Here is a 27,074-nt window from a genome sequence, read left to right on the forward strand (position 1 = left end):
AAAATATTTTATAATTTAATTTTTTATATTTTTATTATTTTATAAATTAATATTTCTAAATTTTTATAATTTAATATTAATATGATATTTATTTTAATAATTAAATTACTTATTAAATGATAATATATATTTTTAAATTTTATTAGAAATAAAATAAAATAATTTTTAAATAATTTTAGAAAGTAATTAATTTAATAATAAATTATTCATAAAATAATTTTATTTAAAAATAGATATTATAGTAATATTAAAATATAAAAATATAAAAAAATTAAATTACCGCATATTTTTTTACAACGACAAAAATCACAACCTATTATATACAAAAATATCTAACCACGATATATATTTTTATATTTTTCTCTAATTACTATTATATTATGAGGATTCTCTTTATCGATATTGCTCTCTGCATCTGATGTTTTTCTTCAATCCATGCAACTCCACCCATCTTAAGGCTGGCAGCTGATGTGTTTTCAATGTATACCCATTTGTTATCTTTTTTTTTTATTTAATAATATACAGTAACACACAGCATTTTGCAGTTTTTATATATTTACTGTCCAAACCTTAATTTTGAAGGAAATTTTTATTATTATTTGTAATGTTTATATATTAATTAAATTGAATATTACATTCATTCAGAAAATTATTAAACCATAGCCAATGGTCCCTTCGCTTTCTGAGGTTTCCTGGCCGTAACTATGCTTTTGTTGAGGCACCGTGGTCCTGCAGATTTAAAATCTTGGCCTGATAATTAATTACTGAACTAGTTCACTATAAACCATGGATTTAAAACTGATAATGTATTCTATTTCCTGAAAACAAATTACCATAGAAAGTACTATGCCTGCTCTAATATATCTTGTGCTGTAGTTTTAATTACCCAGCACTAGATAGATAAGGATCGCCAAGATTCAAACTCTGATTCATTGAATCTTTAATACTGATATTTTAGCATGCAATGCTAATGTGCTGCGTTGTGTGTGCTAATTTTATTTTTTATATCCCGTCAAGCAAGCGATATAAGTTAATATATAGAGCAACACAGGCATGATGATGAGTACCTCTCATTTAAAGTTTACCTCTTGACAGTGGGTAAATTGAAGTTTTTAGTCAGTATTCAAGGTGTGCATGGATGGCCCTATATTGTGATCGTTCATGGACCAGCAACAATGCATGATTGTTGGTTATTAATTAAACCAGTACTGTACCTGGCAATCAAGAACTGCTGCAATTGTGATATGTCAGATATATGTAGTTTTTTTTCTTTTTTAAAAAATAAAAGGAAATGATCGACTGGCAGGGATTTACACTGAACTTAAAGAGGACAATGACTTTTTGCATCAGATTATCACCAAATTAACCAGCAATTCAGAACTGTATAGCCTTTTTTAGATGGCTGTGTTTCATATACTCATGGGAATGACCCCGAGAACTAGATAGCTTTCACTTGCAGCAGCAGTGGTGAAGGACCAGTTGTAATTTTATTGTGTTATGGTAATTATACTAACATCCTTTTCAGTCTGTTAATATTGCGCTGCACTGTGTTGCAAGGGTATTGGTGATACTGATATGTGTCATTAATGAATTTCTGGAAGAATTTTGTTAACTCGGGGATCAAGCTGTCCCTTTCAATTTTTCAACTTCATTCCTCCATATTAGAGTGTTTTCACATTACATTAGATATGAGATTAACCCATATTCAGACCGAAGCGACCTGCCAGTCAGCGTGACATGCATAGATCTTTCCGGTACTTCAGGAAAAAAAGAAGAAAAAGTCTCTGATGGTTTTTCCAAGCAAAGAAAAAAGAAAAGGTAACATGAAAGGCAGCAGTTCGCGAAAGGTACGATTAAGATGCAGAAACTGAGAACAATAAAGACAGAAGCTGTCTAGATTTGCGACACTGAATCAGAAGCAATCGACATTTATACGCAAGACGCGGGTTCATGTTGACAATGGGATACAGAGCCCACACGTAGATCTAGACCTGCAATTTAGGTATACATCTTGAAGCCCAAAATTGTAGAGGGGGGAATCAGAGAAGTCATAGAAAGAGCACTATCAAGTCTGAACCTCAAACTTCTACTTGGATGGGCCTAAAATGCTTTGTTGTTTTTCTCCACTTTCAAGCTGCAAATCCAAAGGGAAATCTCGTTTGTCCACAATAATATCAATAATTATATATGCTTTCCTTTTAACATGCATAGTGAATCTCATATCTCGCCATCTAGGGTGCAGCACTCCACCGCTTCGCCTAGCAGCACGACGCTTGTATTGCTCTCTTACAATCCCGTTTTCATGGTTTAGGCTGCTCCCATTTCGCTCGCCGCTATTACGGAAATCGCTTTTGCTTTCTTTTTCTTTGGTTACTAAGATGTTTCAATTCGCCATACAGACGTTTAAAAACTATGAGAGTTCTCTTACGTTGAAATTCAACATGTCATATTTTTAATTTAAAATCAAATGTTTAAAATTTTATTAATTTTAATTTAAAATATAAAAATAGATTACTTTTTTTAAGATTATAATTCCAATTAACGATTAAATTTATATAAGCATAATTTTTTTATATTTAATTTAAATATTAAAAAAATCTTAATATGTGCATCCTTGAGTGTTGTTCTCTTAAACCGATGTTGACAATTTAGAACGGGATTTTACTTAAGTCTGTGCTGTGTAACGAATCTTAATTCCATATTGTTATTTGGGTACATGCCATTTATTGATTTTTAAACCAAGAAAATTGTGGTACAATTGAAAGAGGGAAACCCAAAAAAGTTTAATGTGAAGTCCCTTTTTTGGGATTTGGAAAACAATTATGTAAAAACATACTTATAATAATGTGCACATTCGTACAGCTCTGCCCATTCTAATAAGAGATGCATGCATGCCCCATATCTCAAACTTACAATTTTTCTCTTTTTTTAATTTGATATTTAAAAATAAAATAAAATTGCCCAGGGCTTTGACATCTGAATGGGTAGCTGTGACAATAAAGCCACCCTAATATTATATTTTCCATGTAAATGTATATATATATATATATAGTGAGTGGCAACATGGTCACGTGATGGAGTTATGCGTTTCCATATTTAACGTCGACAGAATACAACTAAAGCATTTCTTTCTGCAAAGGCAACAGAGAGATTCAGTAGGCACATTTTCAATCTTGACTTCCATTGTATATCAGTTTGTCAAAGTCGGAATTTGTTTTCTTCCTTGAATTTGTTTTCTTTTTATTATGAATATTATAAGTTGGTGGAGATCATATATGTATTTTGGCATTTTCGCACAAGATTCTAAAGAACATGTACAAGTCAAAACTGGATCGGCATGTATCACTCCACGAGGCAAGTCAAGCTGCTTGCAGACTAAAATCCCACATTTTTAGTCTCCTCGTTCCTTGTTTTCTCCATATGGGGAGGGAACTCTCCTCTTTCATTTTTCACTTTTGATTCTTTATGCATGGGGAAAGCCTCTCTCTTTTGCTGCTTCTTGGCCTCTGTCACTTTCACCTGGCAGGACTCTAATATTACATACCATCATCTATCCATTCTGAAATCTTTTCCTCCTTTACCAGCTTTGCATTATCATCTGATGATGACTTTTCGCCTTATACTGTGGATTCACTGCAGCAAAATAACCAATATTTAGTTGAAATTATTTTAGGATACAATTAATTACCTAATGGTGAAACACGTTTCTCTTTTCTCTATTTTATTAATTCAAATCTTTTTGAGTCAGTATTAAAAGATGAATAAATTCCTTCATGAATTCTGCAATTTCAATATAAATTCGTTTTACAAATCAAGGCAGATCCATAGCATAAGCGGGAAGAACCCTAGTCGCCCTCTATTTGATCTCCGAATAATAATTCAAAATTATTCTCACCCCTACAATCCAAACATTCTCAAAACTAGAGAACTTTGGTCTCTCCTGATATCCAATTCTGGGTCGGCCCCGATTTTTGCATGTTGAATGGGGCAAAAATGAAAGCCAATAGGCTTCACTAAAATTGGAAGGTGACAGCATATACCATTATCAATAATGAGTCAAAAACTCTGTTCTCATTGCGTGTGGTAATTGGCATTCCTCACTCTAACGTGCACCTAATTCTAGTCATTGCAATCATAACACCTTTGACATGCAGAAGAATGGTTAATTAATTCTCACCATTTTCTTTTTCTTTTTACTTTTATTTTCACTTTTCTTCTTTTCAAATTCAAGGGAGGGGAAATGGGGTTGCAGGTAATTCAATGCCGGACCATAAATACTCTTAATGCTCTTGTCTGCTGTTCATTTAAATTATATGTCTGTCCATTTAAATATATCAGTAGAGGAATGAGAATTACAATTTTATATTTCAAATGACTTCTATCTGTTAATAGATTACCGAACTAACTAGGAATTAATGATATCATTGTCCAACAAAAAAAAAAAGTAAAAATAAAAGAATATATGAATTAGTGGGTGGTAATCTATATCACACGATCTAAAAAATATCATTTATTGTCTGAAAAAGCATAAAATCCTTTTACTCAATCGTCAGGACTAGCGTCTCTGTTAAGGGTTCCCAGTTCCAGGTTCCAAATTAATGGCTTCAAGTTCAAAGTTGTTTTTGCCATGTCATGGAAAGGAAAGGAAAGGAAGGCATTCCTTTTCAGTTATACCTCAGAAAAGCAGAGTCAAATTCTGTATTGAATTGAATGCTGAAACCAAATGTGCACACAGACACACACATGGAAGTCACAGAAGGGGGCACGACAGGGTTAAAGCCTATCCTGCTTTTTTCATAGTCAAAGTTGGGTAAATTACTTGTCCCAAGGAATAGGTTTTGAATACACTAACACAAAAATTAGAAGTCAATCCTTTTATTTATATATAAAGAAAAGAGAGATTAAAAATACAAAAAAAATAATTAAAATAATTTATAAGTTTATTATATAAAATTCAATGAATTATTAATAGGGTAAGGATTTTCTTGCATTCACACTTAGCTCAAGAAAAAATATGTAACACATACATTATCTTCTTGTAAATTCTCATACGGAATCAAATTTATGTCTTCATAAATACACGTTTTATCAAAAGATATTTAGGCTAAACAAACGGAGCCTTAAAGATGGCATTGCCTCTTAGCAGTGGCAGTTTTGGCAGGTACAGAGCCTTTATTAAGCAAAATTCAAGATTTTATTCAGAAAATTGGAGACACCTAATAAAAGAAAATTTACTTACTATTTTTCTTTTTTTTTCCTTTTCAGTTGGTCACAGTGAAGACCCACTTTTTGTGTAACAGTTAAAAAAGAAGTCTGAAAATCCACAAGTAAATTTGTAGTGGCCCCATACCCTCCCCATCCATCTGCTGTCTGTCTCCAGCGTGAATTAAGCCCAAGAAATCTGAAAAAGAAAAGCTTCTCCACTCCACATATAATGCACCATACCATAATATATTGGAAATGGGATTATATCATTATTTACTGAGTTCAACAAAAGCGACCCCTCTTCCTTCTTTTTCTCTGTACTATTCCTGTTTAGCTATAAAGAACTGAAATGTATCTTTCTCTGTAGATTCTATCTCTGCAAATTCTGCTCTTTTAGAGTTGAGCTGTTTCTTTAGAATCCCCAAACCTTTCTTTTTAAACCCCCTCTTTTGCTCTCTTCTCTTTTTAGATAACAGCTCTTGAATCTTTCTTTCGACTCTTTTTGCTTTTGTAGTCACTTTCTTTTTTGGATTTCCTTTTCTTGCTTCTTGTGTCGCCCCACAACATGGATGTAAGTTCTCTTTTGTTTTTGTTTTCTTTATTTGGATTTCCAGAAAGACCTTGTAAAGGTATTGTTTCTTTAATGGATTTCAAGAAGCAGTTCTTGCCAGCTCCAATTCTTGGAAAAAAATATTATATAAATATATACTCGATTGATTTTTTTTTTTTTTGGTTTAAGCTAGCTAATTGATTGTTCTTTTTATGACTGTAGGAGTGGAAAAGGAGTGGACAGATACCAGCATTTGGAGATTGGGAGCATGCGAATGAGCTGCCAATAACTCAGTATTTTGAGTGTGCAAGACAAGCTGGTTTAATTCGATATAGTTCCTCCGGTGAATGTGAACAGTACATGCGCGGTGGCAGTGGCGGTAGCGGTAGCGGTGATTTATATGCTACCGACGTCAGGAAACCTTCTCGTGATCTTGGTCCTCCTCCAAGAAAGGTTTAAATTCGTTATACTCATTCTCTCTCTTTCTCCTGCATTAGTTTGAAGATGAGAACATGAATAGGAACAGTGACAATGTGAACACTATTAGATCTGTATTTCATCTTTTCAAAGAATTTGTCATATAGCAGCAATAGTCAATTGCGTTATTATTTTGCATTTCTTCCTGCTATGCTAAAAGGGAATTTAGCACAGAATACCAATGTGACTCAGGCTGCAGTTGTCGGAGGTTGTTGTTTTTCTTTCCTTTCTTTTCTTTTCTTTTATCTGTTTTCTTTTTAATATTCATGGGCCAACTACACAAGCCATTTCTTATATTTATCATACCAGAAAATTCACCTACATAACTGTTTCTTCTTTTTTCATTAGATCTCTCGCTATAAAACGATCGCTCACCCAGCGATTGACTTTTGAGTTTTGAGTACATAGATAGAAATTGGCCAACTTTTCTTTATATATATATATATATATATATATAATTATTTTCCTGACAACTTCTGTATAAAAATGAAAAATGATAAAATTTGTTGTAGTGAAGTGGTAATAAATTTGAAAGAGAGAGAGAGAGAGAGAGAGAGGCTAATGACAAAGTTGATGACGATGAGGATGATGCTCAAAAACATAATGATGGTAGTAATGATGATTTGGAATTTTATGGTGGGTTTAAATTGGGTGCAGACGAGAGGGGTGAGTGGAGAGAGGAACAGTAGAGTCCCTTCTTCACTTTCACATGTGAAAGAGCAGAAAAAACAAGGCAGAGTGTGTGACGTGACGGAACCGCCAAGGAAACAACATCAGGCCGCCGTCTCTACGTACAGTAATGCGTCCAATGCTAAAAAGGACGTTAATGGCATCAGTCTTCAGCATCGTCCTCGTCCTGTTAGACCTTCTAAAGCTGTTGACGAAGATCTCTACAAAATCCCTCCTGAGCTCCTTCGATCTTCCAAGCGGGTACGTATACTCGCTCTGTCTATAACATACAAAATACGTTGTATAAATCTTTTTAATAAATAAATAAATAAATAATATTAATCAAATTTATTTCGTGAATTATATATAGCAAATCTGATCATAACATTGTCCATATTACTTGCTAATACTGACACCAATAATATAGGTTACAGATCCACAAAAGTGTATGTGCTAAATAACTGGTGTTAATGCACAAAGAAAGTTGGAAAAAATAAAATGAAATCAGCATCTCAATTGGGTTGCTCAAAATTCAATGAATTCTCACATGTAGTGAAATGGACAAGGTAAGTTACTTGACAAAAAAGATCTTATTTTATTTATTATTTTTAGAAAAAGGAGAAATTGTAAGCCAAATTAGTCAGGTTCAGGTATCGTGGGTGTGATCCACATCCACTAAACAAGTGGCCGAGTAGCTCAGGTTGAAAAATTGGCAACACTTTTATGGATCATTGTCCATCAAGAGTATTGATTTGATTTAGTGCACCTTTAGGGTCCACTCCGCTGAAATCACGACAAGATTAGTTAAATTTGCACTAACATTTCAACACAATGTGAAGCTCGAATGTCACCTTCAGTTTTTTTTTTTTTTGGTAATTTGTTGGATTTTTTTATATCATTTTGTTGGTTCTTTTGTCAATGCAGAAGAAAATGCCAGGATTATTTGCATGCCTTGTGCCTGCCTGTGCATCATAAAGTTGCTGTACAAGATGTTTTTATCAAGAGACTCAGACTGCTTATGTTAAGAAGAAGAAGAAGAAGAAGAAAGTATGTATGCTCATTTTTAGAATGTTTAAAGATGAACAAAGCCAGTTTAGATGAGAATAGATTTGTTTATGTGATATTTGATGATAATACCATATAAATTCACATCTTTTGCATGAGATTTGGCCTCTGCCAAACTCAACATTTCAATGTCTCAATTCAGCAGGATACAAGAACCATATTTACTATTTTCTTAATTGAAAAAAGAAAAACCATATTTACAAGACAATTAAAAGATAAAAAATTCTGATAAATAAAAGTCCTTTCAGAAATATAATTCCTGTCTCAATTGAATAGAAGATGCTTATTGCCTCGTAAGAAATCAAAGAACTTGGCATTGGTTTGTGTTCTTACAATGGTGGAATGCATATATCCTCATTCTTGATTAATCTTTAAATGGTTTACTTTTATTTTAATATAAGTAAGAAAGGGCTAATAAAAACAAAAAGCAAGACTTCCTTCAAGTTCGCAACTGTACATGGAAAGAACCAATGCTACTTCAAGAAATTAGCCAGCATAAAACACCATTCCATATTCCACAATAAGAAACAAAGTGAAAAATGTAAAAGAAGAAGAAAAGGCATTTGTTATTTTAAGAAAAAACTCCGAAAAGATGAAAAAATTTCTCAAGAATTAACATTAAGCCACTTTTTTTAATCTTCTATCCCAAAGAAGACACCAATTCTTTCTTGATGTATACATATTGACGCTTGGAGCCCCCATATGGAAAACCTTCACAAAAATTGGAGCCCATAAACTTCCTGTATTCTCTGGAATCTTTTCTGATCTACAAGCAACAACGTGAGGTATGAGCAAATTCAAAATGACAAATGTAGGGAGAATTCTATATAAAAATGACTAAAGCAATCAACTTCAGCTTTCTCCTATAGGATCATTATAAACCTGAAACCATTCTATTACCAAAGAAACCTGAAAACCCCGCTGATTGGTCATATACTGCTTTTTTCTGTTTGATCAATGACCTTACCATCAAGCACCATATAGCAAGGAACTCTATTTCATTTCAAATGCAAGCAAGACATCCGAGCTATAAACATTAATAGTACCTATATCTACACTGATAAGCAAAAGTACACCAAAAGAAAGTAACTATATAGCTTGCACATTAATGTCATTTCTACTTAAGGAAGCGACTACTGTATATGCTAATTGCCAATCTAACTAATGTGATAATCCAATGTCTTTAAATTGAGCAATTGAATAAAACTTTTTCCTTTAAGAAAAAAAACTAGCATAGGTAAACGGGTGGAAACAAAGAAGTTGCTGCCTAGATGACAAGGAACCACAAAGAAAATAGAACAGTTAAGGATACAGAGTAGGATATAGGTGTTGATAACATTGCTGAAGCCTGACGACTTCCTACTGCAAAGTAGTGTGAAAGACATCGTTAAGAGCAAAACCACTCATATAGTCCCAAATAGAACATCTTTATACTATAGAGAGAAATGAACAGAATTGCTTACCCCATAAGAAACTATTGGTAATTTCTCAGTAACCAAGGAACTCCTCATGGAATGTTTCTAGCCCTTGCAGAAAAGCTAGTTAATTCATGGAATTCTTCTAGTCTAACATACTTGTTATCCAATGTGTACATCAGCTTCTTCGGCATCATCATTCTGCAGGGTCATATCTATCCTCAAATGCATTTTTTACCAGAAATTTCGAACTATGAGTTCCATATGAGTTTCTTAGATGCCAATCTCTAACATCCAACTTGTCACCATCCTTTTGAACACCAGGATCATTTGCTGAATCAGATCCAAAGCAGGATGACTTGTAATTTTGATAGTTGGACTTGCCAGAAGATCTTTTCTCATGTCGCTTGCTAATGTTGAATTCTGCATCCTCTTGTTCATGCAACGGGCCATGACCTTTATGTCTTTCTGGACTTGCAGAATAGTAATCTCTGCCATGCCTATCTCGACTGTCCTTTCTCTGATATTCTACATGTTCATGGTGCCTATTATGGACTTTTCGCCAGCGCTCATAATCTTGAGTCGAAGCATTCTTGCAGGTTGCAGATCTGTTGTTATTATCAATATGTGATTGTTTTTGGTAATGATTTGGAGTAGCTCTTATTGCCTCAGAAGACTTGCTACTGCTTTTCCTTAATTCACCACCACCTATAGTAAAATCAGATGGAAAGGGTGGTTTAGAAGACATCCCTTCCTCTTCAGCTCCCTTCTCAAAACAACCAATTCCTCCAGCTTGTTTGATTTCGTCCATGTATTCTTCTATTAAATCTCGTGTCACCTATGAGAAAATTACACAATAAAATTAAGAAGGATAGGTGATGCCCTTTCAAAACTACAATTACAACGACTATAGACCAGAAATTAATCTCAAATTTGTGCTGTACTATTTTGGTTCTCCAAAACTAAATATATCAAGGATATGACTATACTAATTGGAACTCGACGCGTTTAATTGACATTGCATTTTCGCAACAGAAATCTCTTTAGGAAATGTCAGACATACAGCTCAAGCCTGGAGACATAAAAACACCCGTAAAAACAGAAGTAGGAGAATTGACTACTTCCAACACAAGAAGCCACTCCTGAGTTTATATAAGTATTTTCATGTAATGATGAAGTCTGACGATAAATTCATTAGAGTCGTACAAATATGAATACTCAATTCAAGAACAAATGCTAAATTCTCTGAAAGTAAGAATAAGTAATTAAATGATAGTCCACTTTGAATTCAATATACACTTCTCTACACAAGCAAAAGAAGAAGAACAAAAGGAATGAAAAGGAAAAAAAAAAAAGATACAATTGGCTCAGCCCCTCTGTCAGATTTGGTGATCACATAGACAGTCATAAATTTCTTCTCGAAAAATAAAGTACGTCCTTAACACTTTTTTTAACATAATCATGCAATGATATCATATAGGCTTGATCCATTAATCATACATCATAGCTTAGTAACAGCACAAACAAGACAGTAAAATGATAAGCAAATTTAGTATGTCAACATGATATTGTCATTCTACCTGCAAAGTGGTCCTTTTCAACTTCTTCCCACGGTATGACATTCTCCGACGCTTATAATCTCTTTCTTCAGCCAATATCTCCTCCCTTGTCTTTGTCTTGCTCATGTCCTTGCGCAAAGAAAAAATTATTAAGCTTACAAAAATTAGTAGCCTTCTATAACAAAGAGGCATTAACAAGAGAAAATATATGAGAGCAGCATGGTAGCAAAACATCATTAAGTGGTCAAACAAATTATTAATAACATGCTAGATTGACAAAGTTATGATTACTGGTTGCACGACTTATGGCCTCAACATAAACTACTATTCATGGCCTATAGCATTAAAGTTGTAACTGCTTGCCTGTTTTCTTAAGTTTGAAATATGCACAACAAAAGATAATACTCTAGATTATATGGGTTGATTGTTCCCCAATCCTTAAAGTGGGGAGCCTCATGCTTTATAGACGCCCTCTTTTACATAGTGTTGATCAGTATGTGTTCACTACTAAACTCCACAAAATTTTTTTAAAAAATGAAAAAGAAATCTTTTGACTGGCTTTTCAAAGTCGACCATAAGTAGAAACAATAACAGAATAAACACAAGGAAACTAAACCATGTTCTTTCGATGTTTTACCTCGTCGATTGGCTGCCTTCGGGGCAGGCCATCATGGTCAATAATGGCTCTGTAATTAGAACGCTCTTTACGCTGTTCATCTGCTCTTTTAGATACATAATCATGCTCAATCATCCTGCACATAAGAAAAAGCTATATCATGCTTACATTGTATCCATGTACATTCAAAATAAAACAGATGTTGGAATATTTGAATATCAAAATAATGCCACAAAAGCACTGGAAGCACATAACAAGCTAATGAGTACATTCAAGTGAGACTGCTCAATTGCAATGTCAGCATTAGCCTACCACAGACAATTTAAACTAGACTTCAAAATCAGCAATTACTGACAAAATGAAGAATTTTCTGAAAAGCAAATACAATAAAAGCTGATAACTCCAAATCATTCAGCTCAAACATTCCAGAAAACCCATACAAGAGGCGATGAAATAGCTTAAATAAATGAACCACTCAGAGGTCAGGGCCAGTTCAGATAGGAAAAGTTTCTGTCTATTCTTCTACTACAACCTGATTTTCAGTCTCCACTCTCTCCAGACTCAGATGCTAAATCAACTTAAACTTCACTTGGAGGAGAATTGTACATATGAATCTAATCTTTACTTACTCGCTAATAAGATTACATAAGGGATACGATAAGCTCCTGCTCAATAATGCTAAATGAGTTAACAGAACACAAATTTGACATTATAAGCTCCTACTCATCACATAAATTAGCATATAATGAATGGATCCCTTGTTAAGGCAAGAGAAAAACAAAATTAACTTGACTGTTGACACAATAACAGTGCAACAACACATAGACATAACTGAAGGGTGCAAGACTTTGACAATCACAAGAACATAAAGGCAGAGCATTAGGCATCGGCCAACTCAATATTGCTGAATCAATTGCATAACTAAGAAACTAAAGGAATTGAAAAATAAATGTTGAAGAGTGAACGAACAAGCTATGTCCAAAAGAACATCTGACCGAACTAATACAACTGTTAAAGAGCATCTATGCAAACATCAGCAATGGGAAAAGGCTCATGATAGTTAATATTGACAATAGTAAGCACATAAAGATGAAGCTTAATCCATAATATTTATGTAGATATGAACTTGTGAATAATGAAGCATATTGCAATTAGCCCAAATTGAGCACAAGAAAAAGGGCAAAAAGAATGAGAATAATGACACACCGCTGATATCTTGGTAGTGACTGAGATTCCCGTGTTCCCTGAATTTTTGCTTCTAGTAAGGCCCGCTCATGCAATGCTGCAACTGAAGCTGCCACTTGGGACACAAAAATCACCTCCTTATCGACATGTTCCTCCACTTCTGCATCTGTTTCACACTTTATACTTCCTTCAAGAGGTTCTTGAAGTTTAATATCTCTTACATCACTCCCATTACCATTTAATTCTGTTGATATTTCTTTCACATTAGCCTCCAAAGGAAACAACATTCCATTTGAAACATCTAATATACATTGCCTAAAAATGTGAATGGCAAAGCATTTCGCATTCCTTTCACCATATAAAACAGAAAGCTGCGGCACAATCCACATAAAAACTTGACTCAGAACTGGACAGTTAAAACTCGAGGTTTTCACATTCATTTGGTGACACATAAAGCTAAAAGCTTCTCTTCTGATTGCATTTAAACAAAGCCGAAAAAGCACAGATATATGATCCCTCATGTACACATCAATCACTACACCATAACGCGGAGAATTGAAAATAATCCACCTCCTCAAATCACTCCCTTTGATCACATTTAACCTCAAAATAGCACAAAAAACAGCATATGAATACATACTAGGATAATCAGCCCAGCTCTCAACTTCTCTCTTAATTACCCACAAATCAGAAGGCAAAATCCTAAACTCATTAATATCAAAACCTTTAATATCCTCCTCAATCCTAGCAACAAAATTAGCACATTCAACAGATAGAACAGCAGGTAACAGAAAAGTTTTACTTGAGCTATCTAAATCACTAAATTGAACAGCACCTGGGCAATCCTTATAAAAGAAATTGGAACTAAACTCATTGTAAAAACCATCTAAAGACAAGCACAGTTCAGCGTTGTCAGAGTTCTTAAAAAGGGGGTTTGAGGGGTTTTGGGAGTTTAACGTTTTCGGGTAATGAAGAGAGTTAACAAGAGAGATTGGGTCTTGAAAAGAAGGAGATGGACATCGAAGAGAGTGGAGAAAGAGAGATTCTGGTGGCATGAGATGGTTAGGGTTGTACGGACATGAAATAAACTTGACATTTTTATTGGGTTTTATTAGAGAAGATAAGGAATTTCGGGTTTGTTGAGAAAGAGAGAGAAGATTCGCGAGAGAAGAAAGTGTAGTGGAAAGATCAAGAATTGGAGTGGTGGGGGTGATTGTAGGAATGTGTGGTGGTGGTGGTTGGGGAAGAGAGTGGAATACGAAATTAGGGATTGGATAGTTAGAGTTTTGAAAGTAATCAGGATATGGAGCAGAAGATGGATTCATGGAGAAGAAAATGAAATTTTGAACAGAGAAAGAGAGGGCCAAACTCTTTCTCGTTATTTGTTTTCTTTGGCTGTTTGAGAGCTGAGGTTGCTAATCGGATTTACCAACAGAATTTTCAGGTGGCCGGCCAACCGCTAAACGCTCTTTCAATTGAACGACAGCGTTTCTTTTGTCCTTTGCACTAGTAAAAAGAAAGAGAAAAAGAAAAAACAAAAAGTGACGTGATTTCGCCATTTTTTTTGTAAAAATTGAAGTATGCGTATTTTTAAATAAATATTATCAGTATAGGCTTTACATTAGTAATTTTTGTTAAACGCAAGTAGACCTTCATGGGCTGGATCTGGGCGGACTCGGGTCGGGCCTGACCGGGCTTAATTTTATTTTGAACAAGTCCGAGTCCGTCCAAGTTTGAAAATTTTTTAATATCTCTCAGCCCAAGCCTTAGTCTGAAATTTTTTAAAAAGTACGATCCGGCTCGACCAATTGTTAAACCTGTAAATACGGATCGGATCGGACTTGAGGGATTCAGTCGGACGTGAATTTAGTTTTATTTAAATATATTACTAATAACAATACAATTATAAACAGAAATAATAGGTAGTTAAATGGTATGTAGTATTTAATTATAAGTTGAAGGTCACAGTTCGAATGCTAGGTATGACATTTTCTTTCTTAACTAAAGTCGGGCCGGGCTTGAGTTTTTATGGAAATCTCAAGTCCGGCCTGAAAAGTCCGGGCTTTTTATAGGTTCGGGCCGAGCTGGGCTTGTACACAAAAATTGTTGTCCAAGCCCGGCTCGAAGAGTGCGGGCCGGGCCGGTACCCATGCCCATAAACAGGTCTAAACGTAAGTCAACTTATATTAAAATGGCGTTGCAATTCGACAATGATAACAATTGATATTAGTCTCTTTTTAACTCGCCGCGATCGGACTGTCCATTTTACAGTACCATAGTTGACTTATTAAATTAAATAATGAATAGTAAAAAAAGAAAAAATATCAAATTCTCTTTAATTCTAGTAAAATTCGACAAATTTTAAAATATCCAATAATTCATTCTTTACTAGCTTTTGAACATTACTAATTATATAATAATCTGATACATTTTTAAGATTTTATGGCCAAATTACTACAGTGTGAATTAATATAATAGAAATCACTAACTATGTAAAGCATGTGCTGTTATTTGTTAAAAAAATAAAATTATATGTATGTATTTTATATTTTTCTGAAATAACATGTAATTTTTAGATAAAGTAAAAAAATTATAACATAATATTTAATATAAATAATTAAACTTTTGATTGTATTTCTGATTTTAGTTTACTAAATTCTTGTATTTTTATTTTTACTTTAAGTAAAAATTTCTTATATATGATTTTTGAGATATTTTTTAATTTAATTAAGAATTATTTAAATTATTAATTAAAATAAAAATATAAAGCTCAATAAAATTTATTATAATCTAAGTAATCTAATAAAATAAAACTGAAAATTTATAGTCTTAATAATATATTAAACTAAATCTTAAGGAGGTCATAATATATTATTGAAAAATAAGAGATCGGTTTGTGTATTTCACATAACCTCGGAAGAGTCGTAGTAATTTATCCTATCTATTATGGTTGCCTCTTCTAACCTTATTTGCGCTACATGACTGAATCTTAAAGAAAATCTAAGGGATCAAATAAGGAGGGGAGAAAATCGATTAATTGCCTGTAGATTTTTATAATAGATTCTTTTATTAGATATTAATAGAAAATGGGAAAAAGTATATTGCCAAGGGGACTATTTAAGCCGACGGGTTTTTATGGAAATGGAATTAATTAGGGAAAGGTAGAATAAAAGAAGCAAACAATTTTTGTATGTTCTTGACAAAACGACACATTATTGGAACACTCTTGAAAAGTTGAGATGCATATATATATATATATATATATATATATATATATATTATGAGAAACAGATAATTATACTTTTGTATTTGATTCATGTAAAGATAACATTCATTCTTTTACTTGTGAAGATACATAAATTCACTAGAAAAAAATACATAAAATTATACCAAGAATTATTCCTTTTCATGGAACGAAAGCAATAATAGCTAATTAGTAATTGAAGATTATTTGGGCTTGTTATATTCTTATTCTTCGTTCAGATGCTATCTAAACAGGTTAACTGAATAACGAGTCTGCATGATCTGTATATAAAAGACTATATATGTCACGCAAGATTTCTTATTCTCCAGCGTCAATGACAGTAGAGTTTAAACTGAAGAAGTGAGACACTAACTTGAGATATTGCTCATTGAGCTTTGCATTTACTCCCAGGGTACTTTATGACTATTTTTCTTGCAAAAAATATATTATTATTCACTGGACTATGTAGTAAAATATAATAATTTTCATACATAGGTGATATATATATATATTTCTATTATGTGATGAGAAAAATCTTGAACTCGAAATCCCTTCAATTCACATAAAATTACTAATTACATCACTTTTTAATTTACATAATTTTTTTATTAGAGACAGATGATTTGTGCCAAGTTTGAATTATCCTTATACATAGTTCATCAAACAATTAAATGAGAAGATCAAAACCAAATATTAAATGGGTTATGAAGCTTTATGTATTTTTTAAATATAATTCTAGTGATTTTATTTTCAATTTCAGTTAATTAGTATATATCATAAGCTAATTAAAGTAGTAATTGTACAAATTCAATTCATCAATTTGATTTAAGCCCTTGTGTGACTTAATTCCAAAATCATTCCATGTAATAAAGTGAAGAGCCACATTTACTTGCTAATCAAATCAACACACAGCAAGATATTGAAAAGGCAGAAAAATAAGTAAACATATCTTTATTTAATTGATTTGCTAACGGGAAAATACAGGAAATAACATAGAAAACGAATTTGGCATTGGATTAATCCTGAACAAGATTCGGCTTATTTATAATTTTTAAGTAATGGTTTATGCCTGTTTCATGCATTCTGTCGCCCATCTAATTGCTTTGACCGAATATTTCCTGAAGTTCCAACACAACATTCTTGTCCAATTGGAAGGCTTTAGCCAGAACAGCAGGATTAATAGGTGGGTTAGGTCCAAACACTGCATTAGCTATAGTGATGACACCGGGATTCTGACTGCTCAAACCAGCAAAAGCTACTGCATTCGTCTTTGCAAGATTGAACTGGAAGTGAATCAGACCAATTGGGAACACGAAAACATCTCCTGGGTATAGCACTTTTGAGATGAAGCGATTAGGATTTGATGTAACAAAGCCGACGTAAAGAGTTCCTTCAATGACTACAAGAATTTCTGTTGCTCGAGGGTGAGTGTGCGGAGGGTTTAAGCCACCATTTGCTGCATAGTCAATACGAGCAAGAGAAATACCAAGCGTATTAAGGCCTGCAATTTGATCGACATTTAAGAGAGTGACATTTACTCCATTTTGGTTTACAGTATCCCTTGGGATGTTTAATCCAGAAAAGAAGAAGTCTTCAGCTACGGTGAGATTTGGGTTCTTGCAGAATTTCCCATTGACAAACACTGCAGCATTTAGTTAACAAATAAATGTTAGTTGTTACTAGCCATGCAAACAATAAGAAGAGAACAAGTAATGCGCATTGTTAGTAGTATTGTTAGATTATGACTTTGCACCCAGCTAATTCAATCATTAAAACATACAGAAAAAGAAGGTGAAAGAAAGCATAATAATAAGCAAAAGCAACAGCTTATTATACCAGCATTCTTGGGTTCATCAATTGCTACACAGAAGTCTTGAAGAGGGCTAGGATCATAGGCAGAGGCAAACGAGAAAGCCAAAGCCAAGAGCAAGAAAGAACAAAGAAATTGACCCCCTTTCATTTTATTTTAAGCTTCGGTAGCTCAAGTTCAAGATGTGAGAAGCCTTGCATGTTTACTTGACAATTTATAGGTAAAAATATTTGAAATAATCAATGCCATTTCTGCATATTAAGCCCGATGGAAGCTTGGCAACTGCCAAGCAGTCGGTATTGATGATCTAACCTAGTTTTTAGTTATATTTCCTTTTTGTTTGCTAATACTTTATTAATTTCTTTCTACGCAAGTGGTCCTGTACCTGTGTTTCTACCCTTGACTTCTTTCTAACCTTCCGAATATTACTTTCCAAAATCAACCTGGAGTAGTTCATATACCTTTTGAACCAAGTTAACTATATAAAACCTCGGCTGGATTGTTTTCTTTTCAGGTGGAATGGGCTTTCGTTAGGTTTCATAATCTCGTAATTTTCCTTGCTTCAAAACCGTTAAACCAAGACTAATGAATACTTAAAATGTCATGCAAGTGAAATTGCCGGTAACTGTCATAATTTCAGATAGAAAAGTTTTTTTTTTTTTTTTAAAAAAAAATTTCATGATGAAGTTTAATTAATAATACAAACGGAACATTTGAACTGATGATGAATTATAAATTAATGAAAATTTATCATATACTAGTACTGAAATTATACAATTTTTTTAAATAAACAGAATTAAGAACATAGTAGCTAATTATTTCTAACTAAAAAAATGGGGGTGAATATTTCATATAAATGCTGCATAATGGTTCAAGAATATTGTAGAAACATAGATTATTGCATCTTATTTGAGAAAGAGCATGTGCTTGGAATAGGGATGATTGGATTCGAGAGAGAAGTTGGGACTTTGTTGATGGAAATTGCTGCAACTGATATAAGCACAGAGCACATAATGTTTCTTTTTATTGGGATTAATACACTCTGATAAACTAATATTCATTCTTTAAAACTCATCTGCTTACAGTTGTATAAATTACAATCACAATATAATTTGTCAAAATCTCAATTCCTTTTTATTAAATTTTTCTTATTGATAGAAAAATATTGATAAATTTGTTGAGTAATTCAAGGGATGCGGGGAAAATTAAAATCTTAAAAAAAAAAAAAAAGTGGTTCTAAAGTAATCAGAGTTGGTAAAGATTGGTTGGCGATAATGACACCAAAATCTAGGTAATTAGAGTTTCCATGGACGCTAATAGTGATCCTAATTGCACGTTTATGCAACTTGTGTTCCTTTTTTACTTTAATTATTTTTTTGTTTGTTCCTTCCTATTTTTATTGAGAAAGTAATTTAGGTACTTTTCATTTGGTAATTTCAAGTTTGTGATTAAATTAAAGTGAGTTTATTTACTTTTCTTACTAGTAAATTTGATTTAGAGTTTACTCTGTGATTTTTTTTTTTTTTTTTTAATATTGAAGAATTATCAATGCAAATCTTATATTTGTACTTATAGTTATACCTGTCTAATTTTATACACACAATTGATTATTTCAGCAGTTAATCATTTAACTAATTTGTCAAATTATTATTATTATTATTGGTCATGGTGTAACATTTCTTGCTTAATTAATATCATAAATTGTTAATTGGTCTCCTTTTTGCTGACAACATTAGATGCATTGCATGTAGATAATAATGGAAGTAGTTGGATTTAAGATTAAACTAACTAGAAGAAATTCTGACTAGTATATGAGTTTCAACATTGAAATATTTATTTAAAATTTTCTTATCTAGACTTTGTATATACATTATAACAAATAGAAGACTGACATATTATATATTACGAGTGTTTTATAGTAATAAATATTTATCAATCATCTATCGGTTTAATATATAAATGAGGACATACATATAAAAAAAATTCTATTTATTTAACCTAAGTATTTCATCTCTCAATACACTTATAATTTTAAGAAGAACGGACACTAACTAACCAACTTGTATCCATATTCCAAATCCAACTACTCTGCAGATCAAAAAGTGAATTATTAATTAATGGGTTATTAACTATTAACTATAAAGGATCATTTAGTATATAGAGTCAAAATAAAATAATAAAAGTTATCTGGAATATAATAAAAATATAAGAATAAAATATTTTAACTAAGAATTTTAATTTATTTTTTTGATGAAACTAAAATTATTACAAATAGAAATTAAATTCAAATCTTACGCCTTTTAGAAAATAAAATTAAAATAGGATGGTTCCATTTATTTCATGAATGTATGAACGGCATGATTCTTGTAGCTTTACTTTCCCGAATTTTTGAAATGATCATATTCAACAACAACATGGGCAAGTTGCCACAAACGGACATCATTAAACATAAAATATGTTTTACATCCTAATTATCCAAAATGTTTTAACCAAACATTAATTAAATTAATTATATAACAACGTATTGCATTATCAACAAAGCCATTATACAACAAGTTAAAGGTGATTTGATTGACATTCTTATTTATAAGAATTGATGAAATATTTTATTTATATTTTCTCGTTATGTCATCTATTGGTAAGATTTTATTAAATTTAGCAACGTGTAAATGACGAGATTCGTATCATATAGACCATAATTTATTGGACTGTCAATTAATAAACGAAAAAGGAATACAAGGTTTGCAATGCAAAAATAGTAATTATTAAAAAAAAATGCCAATAGCGACAGTTTAAGCAAAGATTATAATAAAATATGGACTCAAGAGTATAATAACAACTGGTTAACTCCAATATTTCACCTAATTCAAGAAAGAAAATGAATGATAGACCAGGGATAAGGCCAATTGCCAAATCAAGACCAAGATTGACTTTAACCATATTTTTGAATTGTTGAACTTACCAAATGTATAAACAAAGTAACTTTAATCTAATATATATCTGACGTACTGAATTTTAAAATAATTTTAGCTGTATATTTCAAGCACGAATTTAAAATTTTAATTAAATTAAAAGAGATCTTTATCACTATATTTATATCTCCATTTACATTGTTCTTGATTATTTGCATGACATTTTAAGTATTCATTAGTCTTGGTTTAACGGTTTTGAAGCAAGGAAAATTACGAGATTATGAAACCTAACGAAAGCCCATTCCACCTGAAAAGAAAACAATCCAGCCGAGGTTTTATATAGTTAACTTGGTTCAAAAGGTATATGAACTACTCCAGGTTGATTTTGGAAAGTAATATTCGGAAGGTTAGAAAGAAGTCAAGGGTAGAAACACAGGTACAGGACCACTTGCGTAGAAAGAAATTAATAAAGTATTAGCAAACAAAAAGGAAATATAACTAAAAACTAGGTTAGATCATCAATACCGACTGCTTGGCAGTTGCCAAGCTTCCATCGGGCTTAATATGCAGAAATGGCATTGATTATTTCAAATATTTTTACCTATAAATTGTCAAGTAAACATGCAAGGCTTCTCACATCTTGAACTTGAGCTACCGAAGCTTAAAATAAAATGAAAGGGGTCAATTTCTTTGTTCTTTCTTGCTCTTGGCTTTGGCTTTCTCGTTTGCCTCTGCCTATGATCCTAGCCCTCTTCAAGACTTCTGTGTAGCAATTGATGAACCCAAGAATGCTGGTATAATAAGCTGTTGCTTTTGCTTATTATTATGCTTTCTTTCACCTTCTTTTTCTGTATGTTTTAATGATTGAATTAGCTGGGTGCAAAGTCATAATCTAACAATACTACTAACAATGCGCATTACTTGTTCTCTTCTTATTGTTTGCATGGCTAGTAACAACTAACATTTATTTGTTAACTAAATGCTGCAGTGTTTGTCAATGGGAAATTCTGCAAGAACCCAAATCTCACCGTAGCTGAAGACTTCTTCTTTTCTGGATTAAACATCCCAAGGGATACTGTAAACCAAAATGGAGTAAATGTCACTCTCTTAAATGTCGATCAAATTGCAGGCCTTAATACGCTTGGTATTTCTCTTGCTCGTATTGACTATGCAGCAAATGGTGGCTTAAACCCTCCGCACACTCACCCTCGAGCAACAGAAATTCTTGTAGTCATTGAAGGAACTCTTTACGTCGGCTTTGTTACATCAAATCCTAATCGCTTCATCTCAAAAGTGCTATACCCAGGAGATGTTTTCGTGTTCCCAATTGGTCTGATTCACTTCCAGTTCAATCTTGCAAAGACGAATGCAGTAGCTTTTGCTGGTTTGAGCAGTCAGAATCCCGGTGTCATCACTATAGCTAATGCAGTGTTTGGACCTAACCCACCTATTAATCCTGCTGTTCTGGCTAAAGCCTTCCAATTGGACAAGAATGTTGTGTTGGAACTTCAGAAGAAATTCGGTCAAAACAATTAGAAGCGAGGCAGAATGCATGAAACAGGCATAAACCATTACATACTAATAAATAAAGAGTTTCAGGATTTTCATGCTAATCTGGACAGTGGTTTTATATGTATTCCCTCTGTTGCCCCTGCGCAAGTCAATTAAATCAAATAAAAATATGTTTACTTTCGTTTTATGCCTTTTGAACATCTTGCTGTCTACTGTTTCGATTGGCTAGTATAAATATGGCTCTTCACATTACTACATAGCTTGATTTTGGTATTAGTTTAAGTCACAGAAATAAGTTCAGCAATACGTTTTCTTTTTCCTTCGAGAATATCTAATCTTGATGTAGATGACTTTCTAGTATGCATAATTTCTTTTTCTTTTTTCAATTATCAAATTGATGGGTTGAAATTTTGCATTTAAGTAGTTTACCTTATGATACTAACTAACCGAAATTAAAATTAGATCAATAAAACTATAAGTAAGAAAATAAGAACCTATTCCATATTTTATGACTGTAATATTCTCAGTTAATTGTTTGATGAACTACATATTTGAAGATGAAGATGAAAATTAAAATCAACTCAAGTCTGACAGTGACATTAATCAATCATTACCTCCAGAAAAATAAATGAATATCATTTATATAGCTCATAAATGGGATAGAAAAACCTCATTCAAAATAAAATAAAATAAGGAAACCTCATGTAGGCTTGTTTATTTATTAACAAAATCACATGGGCACTCATATATTTGGTTTGAAACCTTATGATATCTGTACTTTATGAGTATATAAATTTAATTTTAAAAAAATTATTGTATATCTTATATTAAGACTTAAGTTAGAGATAGATATATATCTCAATTTAAATAAATTTTTAAATTTTTTTTTTATAACTAATATATATATATATATATATATATATATATATATTAAAGAAAGATTTGCCTATCCCTCAAGATTAATTTCTTATAATTAATTAATTAATTATGCTATTGGTTTAGTACCTATTTATCTAGTGTTTTAAAAACTAGGGCATAATTTATATTGGATTAAAGTTCTTTAGTTTGTGTATACATATGGTAGGGTCAAGAATTCAAGATATGGTAAGGTGAATATCGGTTTTTCTTTTTTAATATATATATGTATCTAGAGTTAATTTAAAGCCTATCAAAAAAGATTTTATAGGTGAAAAATACTATCTCAAGAGTTTTAACATACATATATATCTTAAGTTCGAATTCGAGACCTAAGCTTGGAAAGATTCTTGCCATTTTATCTACATACTCTTGATAAGTCAATTTTAATTTTTTTTTTTGGTATATATACATCTAGATTTAATTTAGAATGTGTTAGACATAGTTTTATAAGTGACAAAGTATTATCACAAGAGTTTTAACACAATTGTATATTTTAGACTCAAATTTAAAATCTTAATTAAACTATAAAAGCCTCTTACCATCTTTTCTGTAGACTTTTGAATAGGTCAATATTGATTTTAGAATTGAAACTCGAAAGACTGAGATTTTCTTAATTTCCCCCTTCCTCTATGACAACAACGTTTTGGCAATGTGGAAGAGTCTTTTTCCGTTAAAATTATTTTTTCTTCACAAAGGCCCCCTACTGTTCAATAACATGTTAGTATTATCAACAATTGTTCAACAACTATTTTGAAGTTTTGATGATCGAAATCAGCAAATTTTATAATTTCATTATGGATTTCTTTTTATAGGACCATTTTTTTTATGGATTTAATTAGTCTAAGACGACCACAATTAAGCCTTATCACAAGTCTTTCTTCATCATTTTTCTTTTTCTTGGATTAGGTGTGAGATTGGAGTTAGCCAGTTGAGTTATTCTATTCAAGGTAAAATTTTATTAATTTCTGGTTAAACTGTCATTATTGTTATATTTTTTAATAATTACTACTTTCTTTTTTCGCATAGCAGCCTTATATTTATTTTTTATTTTATTGAGTATCCAAATATATAAATTATGGTCTTCCCAATATATATATATAAAAATTATGGTTTATATAATAGAGTGAAGTCACTATAAACTCATTATTAAAATAATAAATTTTCCAAATTTGATATTCATCAATTCTTGTTAATTAAAATGCCGACTGTAATACTTGGATGATGGCTTCATTAATAATATAACATGTTGATATATAAAATATTTTGGATAATTAGCATATAAAATACATTCTATGTTTTAATCCTCCACGTTGATGTTGGATGTGATGATTTTAAAAATTCGGACAAAGTCGGGTTATGCCCTTCATAGATACTTTCGTGAAATAAATGAAATCATTCTATTTTAATTTTTCTTTTTCGAAGTTTAAATTCATTATCTAATTATAAAATTTATTTTATTTTACCATCAAGTTGATGTATCAAAATTGAATTTATTTTATTTCATAGTATATGGTGACTAACTGATTTGGCTAACTAACTAAGATATGGGTTTGATATTTTTATTCTTTTTTAATGAACTAATGATAATCTAATATGATTGACTTAATTTTCACATTTTTTAATTGTCTTAATTATATTGTGTTTTCAGTTTATTTTAAAGTATAAGAGGTGTTGCACTTCTTTATTAGGTGAATTTTTATATTTTACGGTGAGCATAAGAAAATAATTATTTTTTATTATGTAATTTATGCGAATAAATAAATATAAAAAAAGAATTTTAACTGATTTTATGTGATTTTCGACAATTTAATTCTCGATAAACTTTTAAAATATATATTTTTGCATATAATTGATGCAATTAAAAGTCACTTGATTACTACGATAATTTTGCCTCATAAATCATTTCAATAGATATTATAGATGGAGATACCTATTAACTAATAATCACCTTTTGGTGATGAAGATGGAATCAACTTTATGGATGCTTAAATAAGTTTAATTAATCTTCATAAAACGCATCTAATGTTGTCAGCAAAACAGGAGACTGGTTAACTATTTATGTCATTCACGAACAATAATAATTCTACAAATTAATTAACTGCAGAAATAATCAATTGTGTGTATAAAGTTATAACTAAATATAATTTAAAGTTTACATGGACAATTCTTCACTATAGACCAAATCTATGTATATATAATATTAAATTCTAAAACATAAATTTGCTTTTGATATGTTCATTGTTTTTGGCATATAAATTTATATTTTGATATATGTTTATTTTTAATATAAAAAAATTTAAATTTATAGATAATTTTATAATTTCTTTACTAATTTATTGATTATTAATTTATATTTCTGATTAAACAATAATTATATATCTATAAAATAACCTTTTTATTATATTCTAAGTATTATATTAATTAATAAATCAATTTTCTAATTATAAAATGATTCCTACTACTAAAAGAAGCATACTAATCATATATATATATATATAATTAATAAATTTAAAATTTAGTTATTCTTTCTGTCTATTTATTTTATTTTTTTGACATATAAATATTATCTTGATATATAATTTTAGTGTTTATTGTATAATTAATATATCATTTAATATGTTATTTTTTTAATTAAACAATAATTCTAATTCTAGAAAATAGCATATGAATATTGTAATACCCCGAATTTTTATATATTTAATAATGAGTTTTTATTTAAGTTAATTTTAGCTTTATTTTTATTCGGTTTAATTGGAATGATTTAAATACAAATTTTGAATATTCATGTTAGATAAATAAATGAGTTATTTTTCCATATCCAATTAGTTTGATTTTTAAGGAGTTAATTAAGTAAACTATTTGAGAAATGATTATATTTTGGTTATTCAAATTTTCCCAAATGCATATTTATATAAGTAAAATTATATATTAGAAAATTATGGTAGAATTGTAAAGGATGTTTATAAAAGAATTTGGAAAAATTGGTATTATAATTGATTAGTAGTATTAAATTTTAAGTTGGAAATTGATTATTTAATTTAATTGTGTGTTAGGACTAAATTGGAAATTATTTTGGAATAAAGCTAAAGGAAAGTTTAGGGGTTAAATTGAAATTCTGCAGGATGAAATTGTAAGTAATTAAAGAAGTTGAGGGACCAAATTGTAATAAGGAAAAGTTCGGGGGCCTAATGTCGATATTGAAAGGAAGGAAAATCGGGGAAGAAGAGAGGTGGGGAGAGAGAAGGAGGCTGCGGCCTGGCCAGGCGGCGTGGCCTGGCTACCGGCGGCCAAGGCGATGGCGGGCGGCTCACGAGGAAGATGGCCGAGCTTCCTTGCCGTCCGCGGCGTCGGCCTCGGTGCCGATCGACTCCTCTCGCTCTTGGCTTTGTTTTGGCGGCAGCGGTGTCGATAGTGGTGGCCGGAAACCGAAGATCCGGTGGAGAGAGAAAATGAAGGCAGCCGAGGTTTTTCAGCTTTTCCAGCGAGCTCCGGCGGAGGATGGACGATCGGAGGACATATCCCGATTCTCCTCAGCTCAAGCTTCGCGATGGCACTGGTTTCGTGGCAATCGGGCTCCGTTTGCAAATCGACGGCCGAGATCGTCCGCAAATATCTCCGAACGATCGGGTGTCAGATCGAAAAATCGAAAGTGGGGATCATCGTCAGCGCGTCGTTGTGAGTCCGATGGTGTGTCCGGATTGTCGATCAGACTCCGGCGGCCGGAGGCGTGTCGACCAAGCGTCTCGATAATTTTCTCTGGCCGTTGATCTTGGAAATCCTTTGATTTTAAATTTGTGTTTATTGGATTATATTGAGTATTTGATGATATTTGTGAGTCAAAAATAATTGTCTGTCAGTTTGCCTGCCTCGTATTTTATGCTGTGTGGCGGAGTAAGGAAATAGTAAAGTTTGGGGACCCGACTCCCGTTGTTTAAAT

The 27,074-nt window shown here is 31.9% G+C and overlaps 3 protein-coding genes and 1 pseudogene across 9 annotated transcripts; 2 read left to right on the forward strand and 2 right to left on the reverse strand.

Annotated features, from left to right (window-relative positions):
* Positions 1-5,265: 5,265 nt before the first annotated feature.
* On the forward strand, positions 5,266-8,089 carry LOC8277127. The gene is made up of 4 exons (XM_002525432.4): positions 5,266-5,776; positions 5,978-6,208; positions 6,890-7,162; positions 7,826-8,089. The coding sequence occupies exons 1-4, from the start codon at positions 5,771-5,773 to the stop codon at positions 7,874-7,876; spliced, it is 561 nt and encodes a 186-aa protein (XP_002525478.1). The 5' UTR covers positions 5,266-5,770; the 3' UTR covers positions 7,877-8,089.
* A 419-nt stretch (positions 8,090-8,508) lies between these two features.
* LOC8277128 (U11/U12 small nuclear ribonucleoprotein 48 kDa protein) lies at positions 8,509-14,262 on the reverse strand. 7 transcript variants are annotated; one of them, XM_048380030.1, is made up of 7 exons: positions 12,763-14,262; positions 11,578-11,692; positions 10,962-11,069; positions 9,430-10,219; positions 9,279-9,328; positions 8,867-8,959; positions 8,509-8,732 (listed from the first exon to the last, which is right to left on the reverse strand). In XM_048380030.1, the coding sequence occupies exons 1-4, from the start codon at positions 14,064-14,066 to the stop codon at positions 9,578-9,580; spliced, it is 2,169 nt and encodes a 722-aa protein (XP_048235987.1). In that variant the 5' UTR covers positions 14,067-14,262; the 3' UTR covers positions 8,509-8,732; positions 8,867-8,959; positions 9,279-9,328; positions 9,430-9,577. The 7 variants fall into 7 exon arrangements, with proteins under 7 accessions (XP_048235987.1, XP_048235988.1, XP_048235986.1 ...); XM_048380031.1 differs by having other exon boundaries at positions 8,509-8,959; positions 9,279-9,325; XM_048380029.1 differs by having other exon boundaries at positions 8,509-8,959.
* Positions 14,263-16,921: 2,659 nt separating this feature from the next.
* LOC8277129 (germin-like protein subfamily 1 member 16) lies at positions 16,922-17,997 on the reverse strand. The gene is made up of 2 exons (XM_048380033.1): positions 17,822-17,997; positions 16,922-17,627 (listed from the first exon to the last, which is right to left on the reverse strand). Exons 1-2 carry the CDS (start codon positions 17,943-17,945, stop codon positions 17,080-17,082), a joined length of 672 nt encoding a protein of 223 aa, XP_048235990.1. The 5' UTR covers positions 17,946-17,997; the 3' UTR covers positions 16,922-17,079.
* A 3,381-nt stretch (positions 17,998-21,378) lies between these two features.
* Positions 21,379-22,406, forward strand: LOC125371305 (annotated as a pseudogene).
* Positions 22,407-27,074: the final 4,668 nt, after the last annotated feature.

Source organism: Ricinus communis, chromosome 10 (assembly GCF_019578655.1).
Source record: "Ricinus communis isolate WT05 ecotype wild-type chromosome 10, ASM1957865v1, whole genome shotgun sequence".
NCBI lineage: Eukaryota > Viridiplantae > Streptophyta > Magnoliopsida > Malpighiales > Euphorbiaceae > Ricinus > Ricinus communis.

Coding starts and splice junctions, on each gene's coding strand:
- LOC8277127 (XM_002525432.4), top strand. Junction 6,209..6,889: donor TTGGTCCTCCTCCAAGAAAG/GTTTAAATTCGT, acceptor AATTGGGTGCAG/ACGAGAGGGGTGAGTGGAGA. Junction 7,163..7,825: donor TCCTTCGATCTTCCAAGCGG/GTACGTATACTC, acceptor TTGTCAATGCAG/AAGAAAATGCCAGGATTATT.
- LOC8277128 (XM_048380032.1), bottom strand. CDS start 14,066: ATGAATCCATCTTCTGCTCCATATCCTGATTACTTTCAAAACTCTAAC. Junction 11,070..11,577: donor GAAGGCAGCCAATCGACGAG/GTAAAACATCGA, acceptor TCTTTGCGCAAG/GACATGAGCAAGACAAAGAC. Junction 10,220..10,961: donor TGAAAAGGACCACTTTGCAG/GTAGAATGACAA, acceptor ATTTTCTCATAG/GTGACACGAGATTTAATAGA.
- LOC8277129 (XM_048380033.1), bottom strand. CDS start 17,945: ATGAAAGGGGGTCAATTTCTTTGTTCTTTCTTGCTCTTGGCTTTGGCT. Junction 17,628..17,821: donor TGATGAACCCAAGAATGCTG/GTATAATAAGCT, acceptor TAAATGCTGCAG/TGTTTGTCAATGGGAAATTC.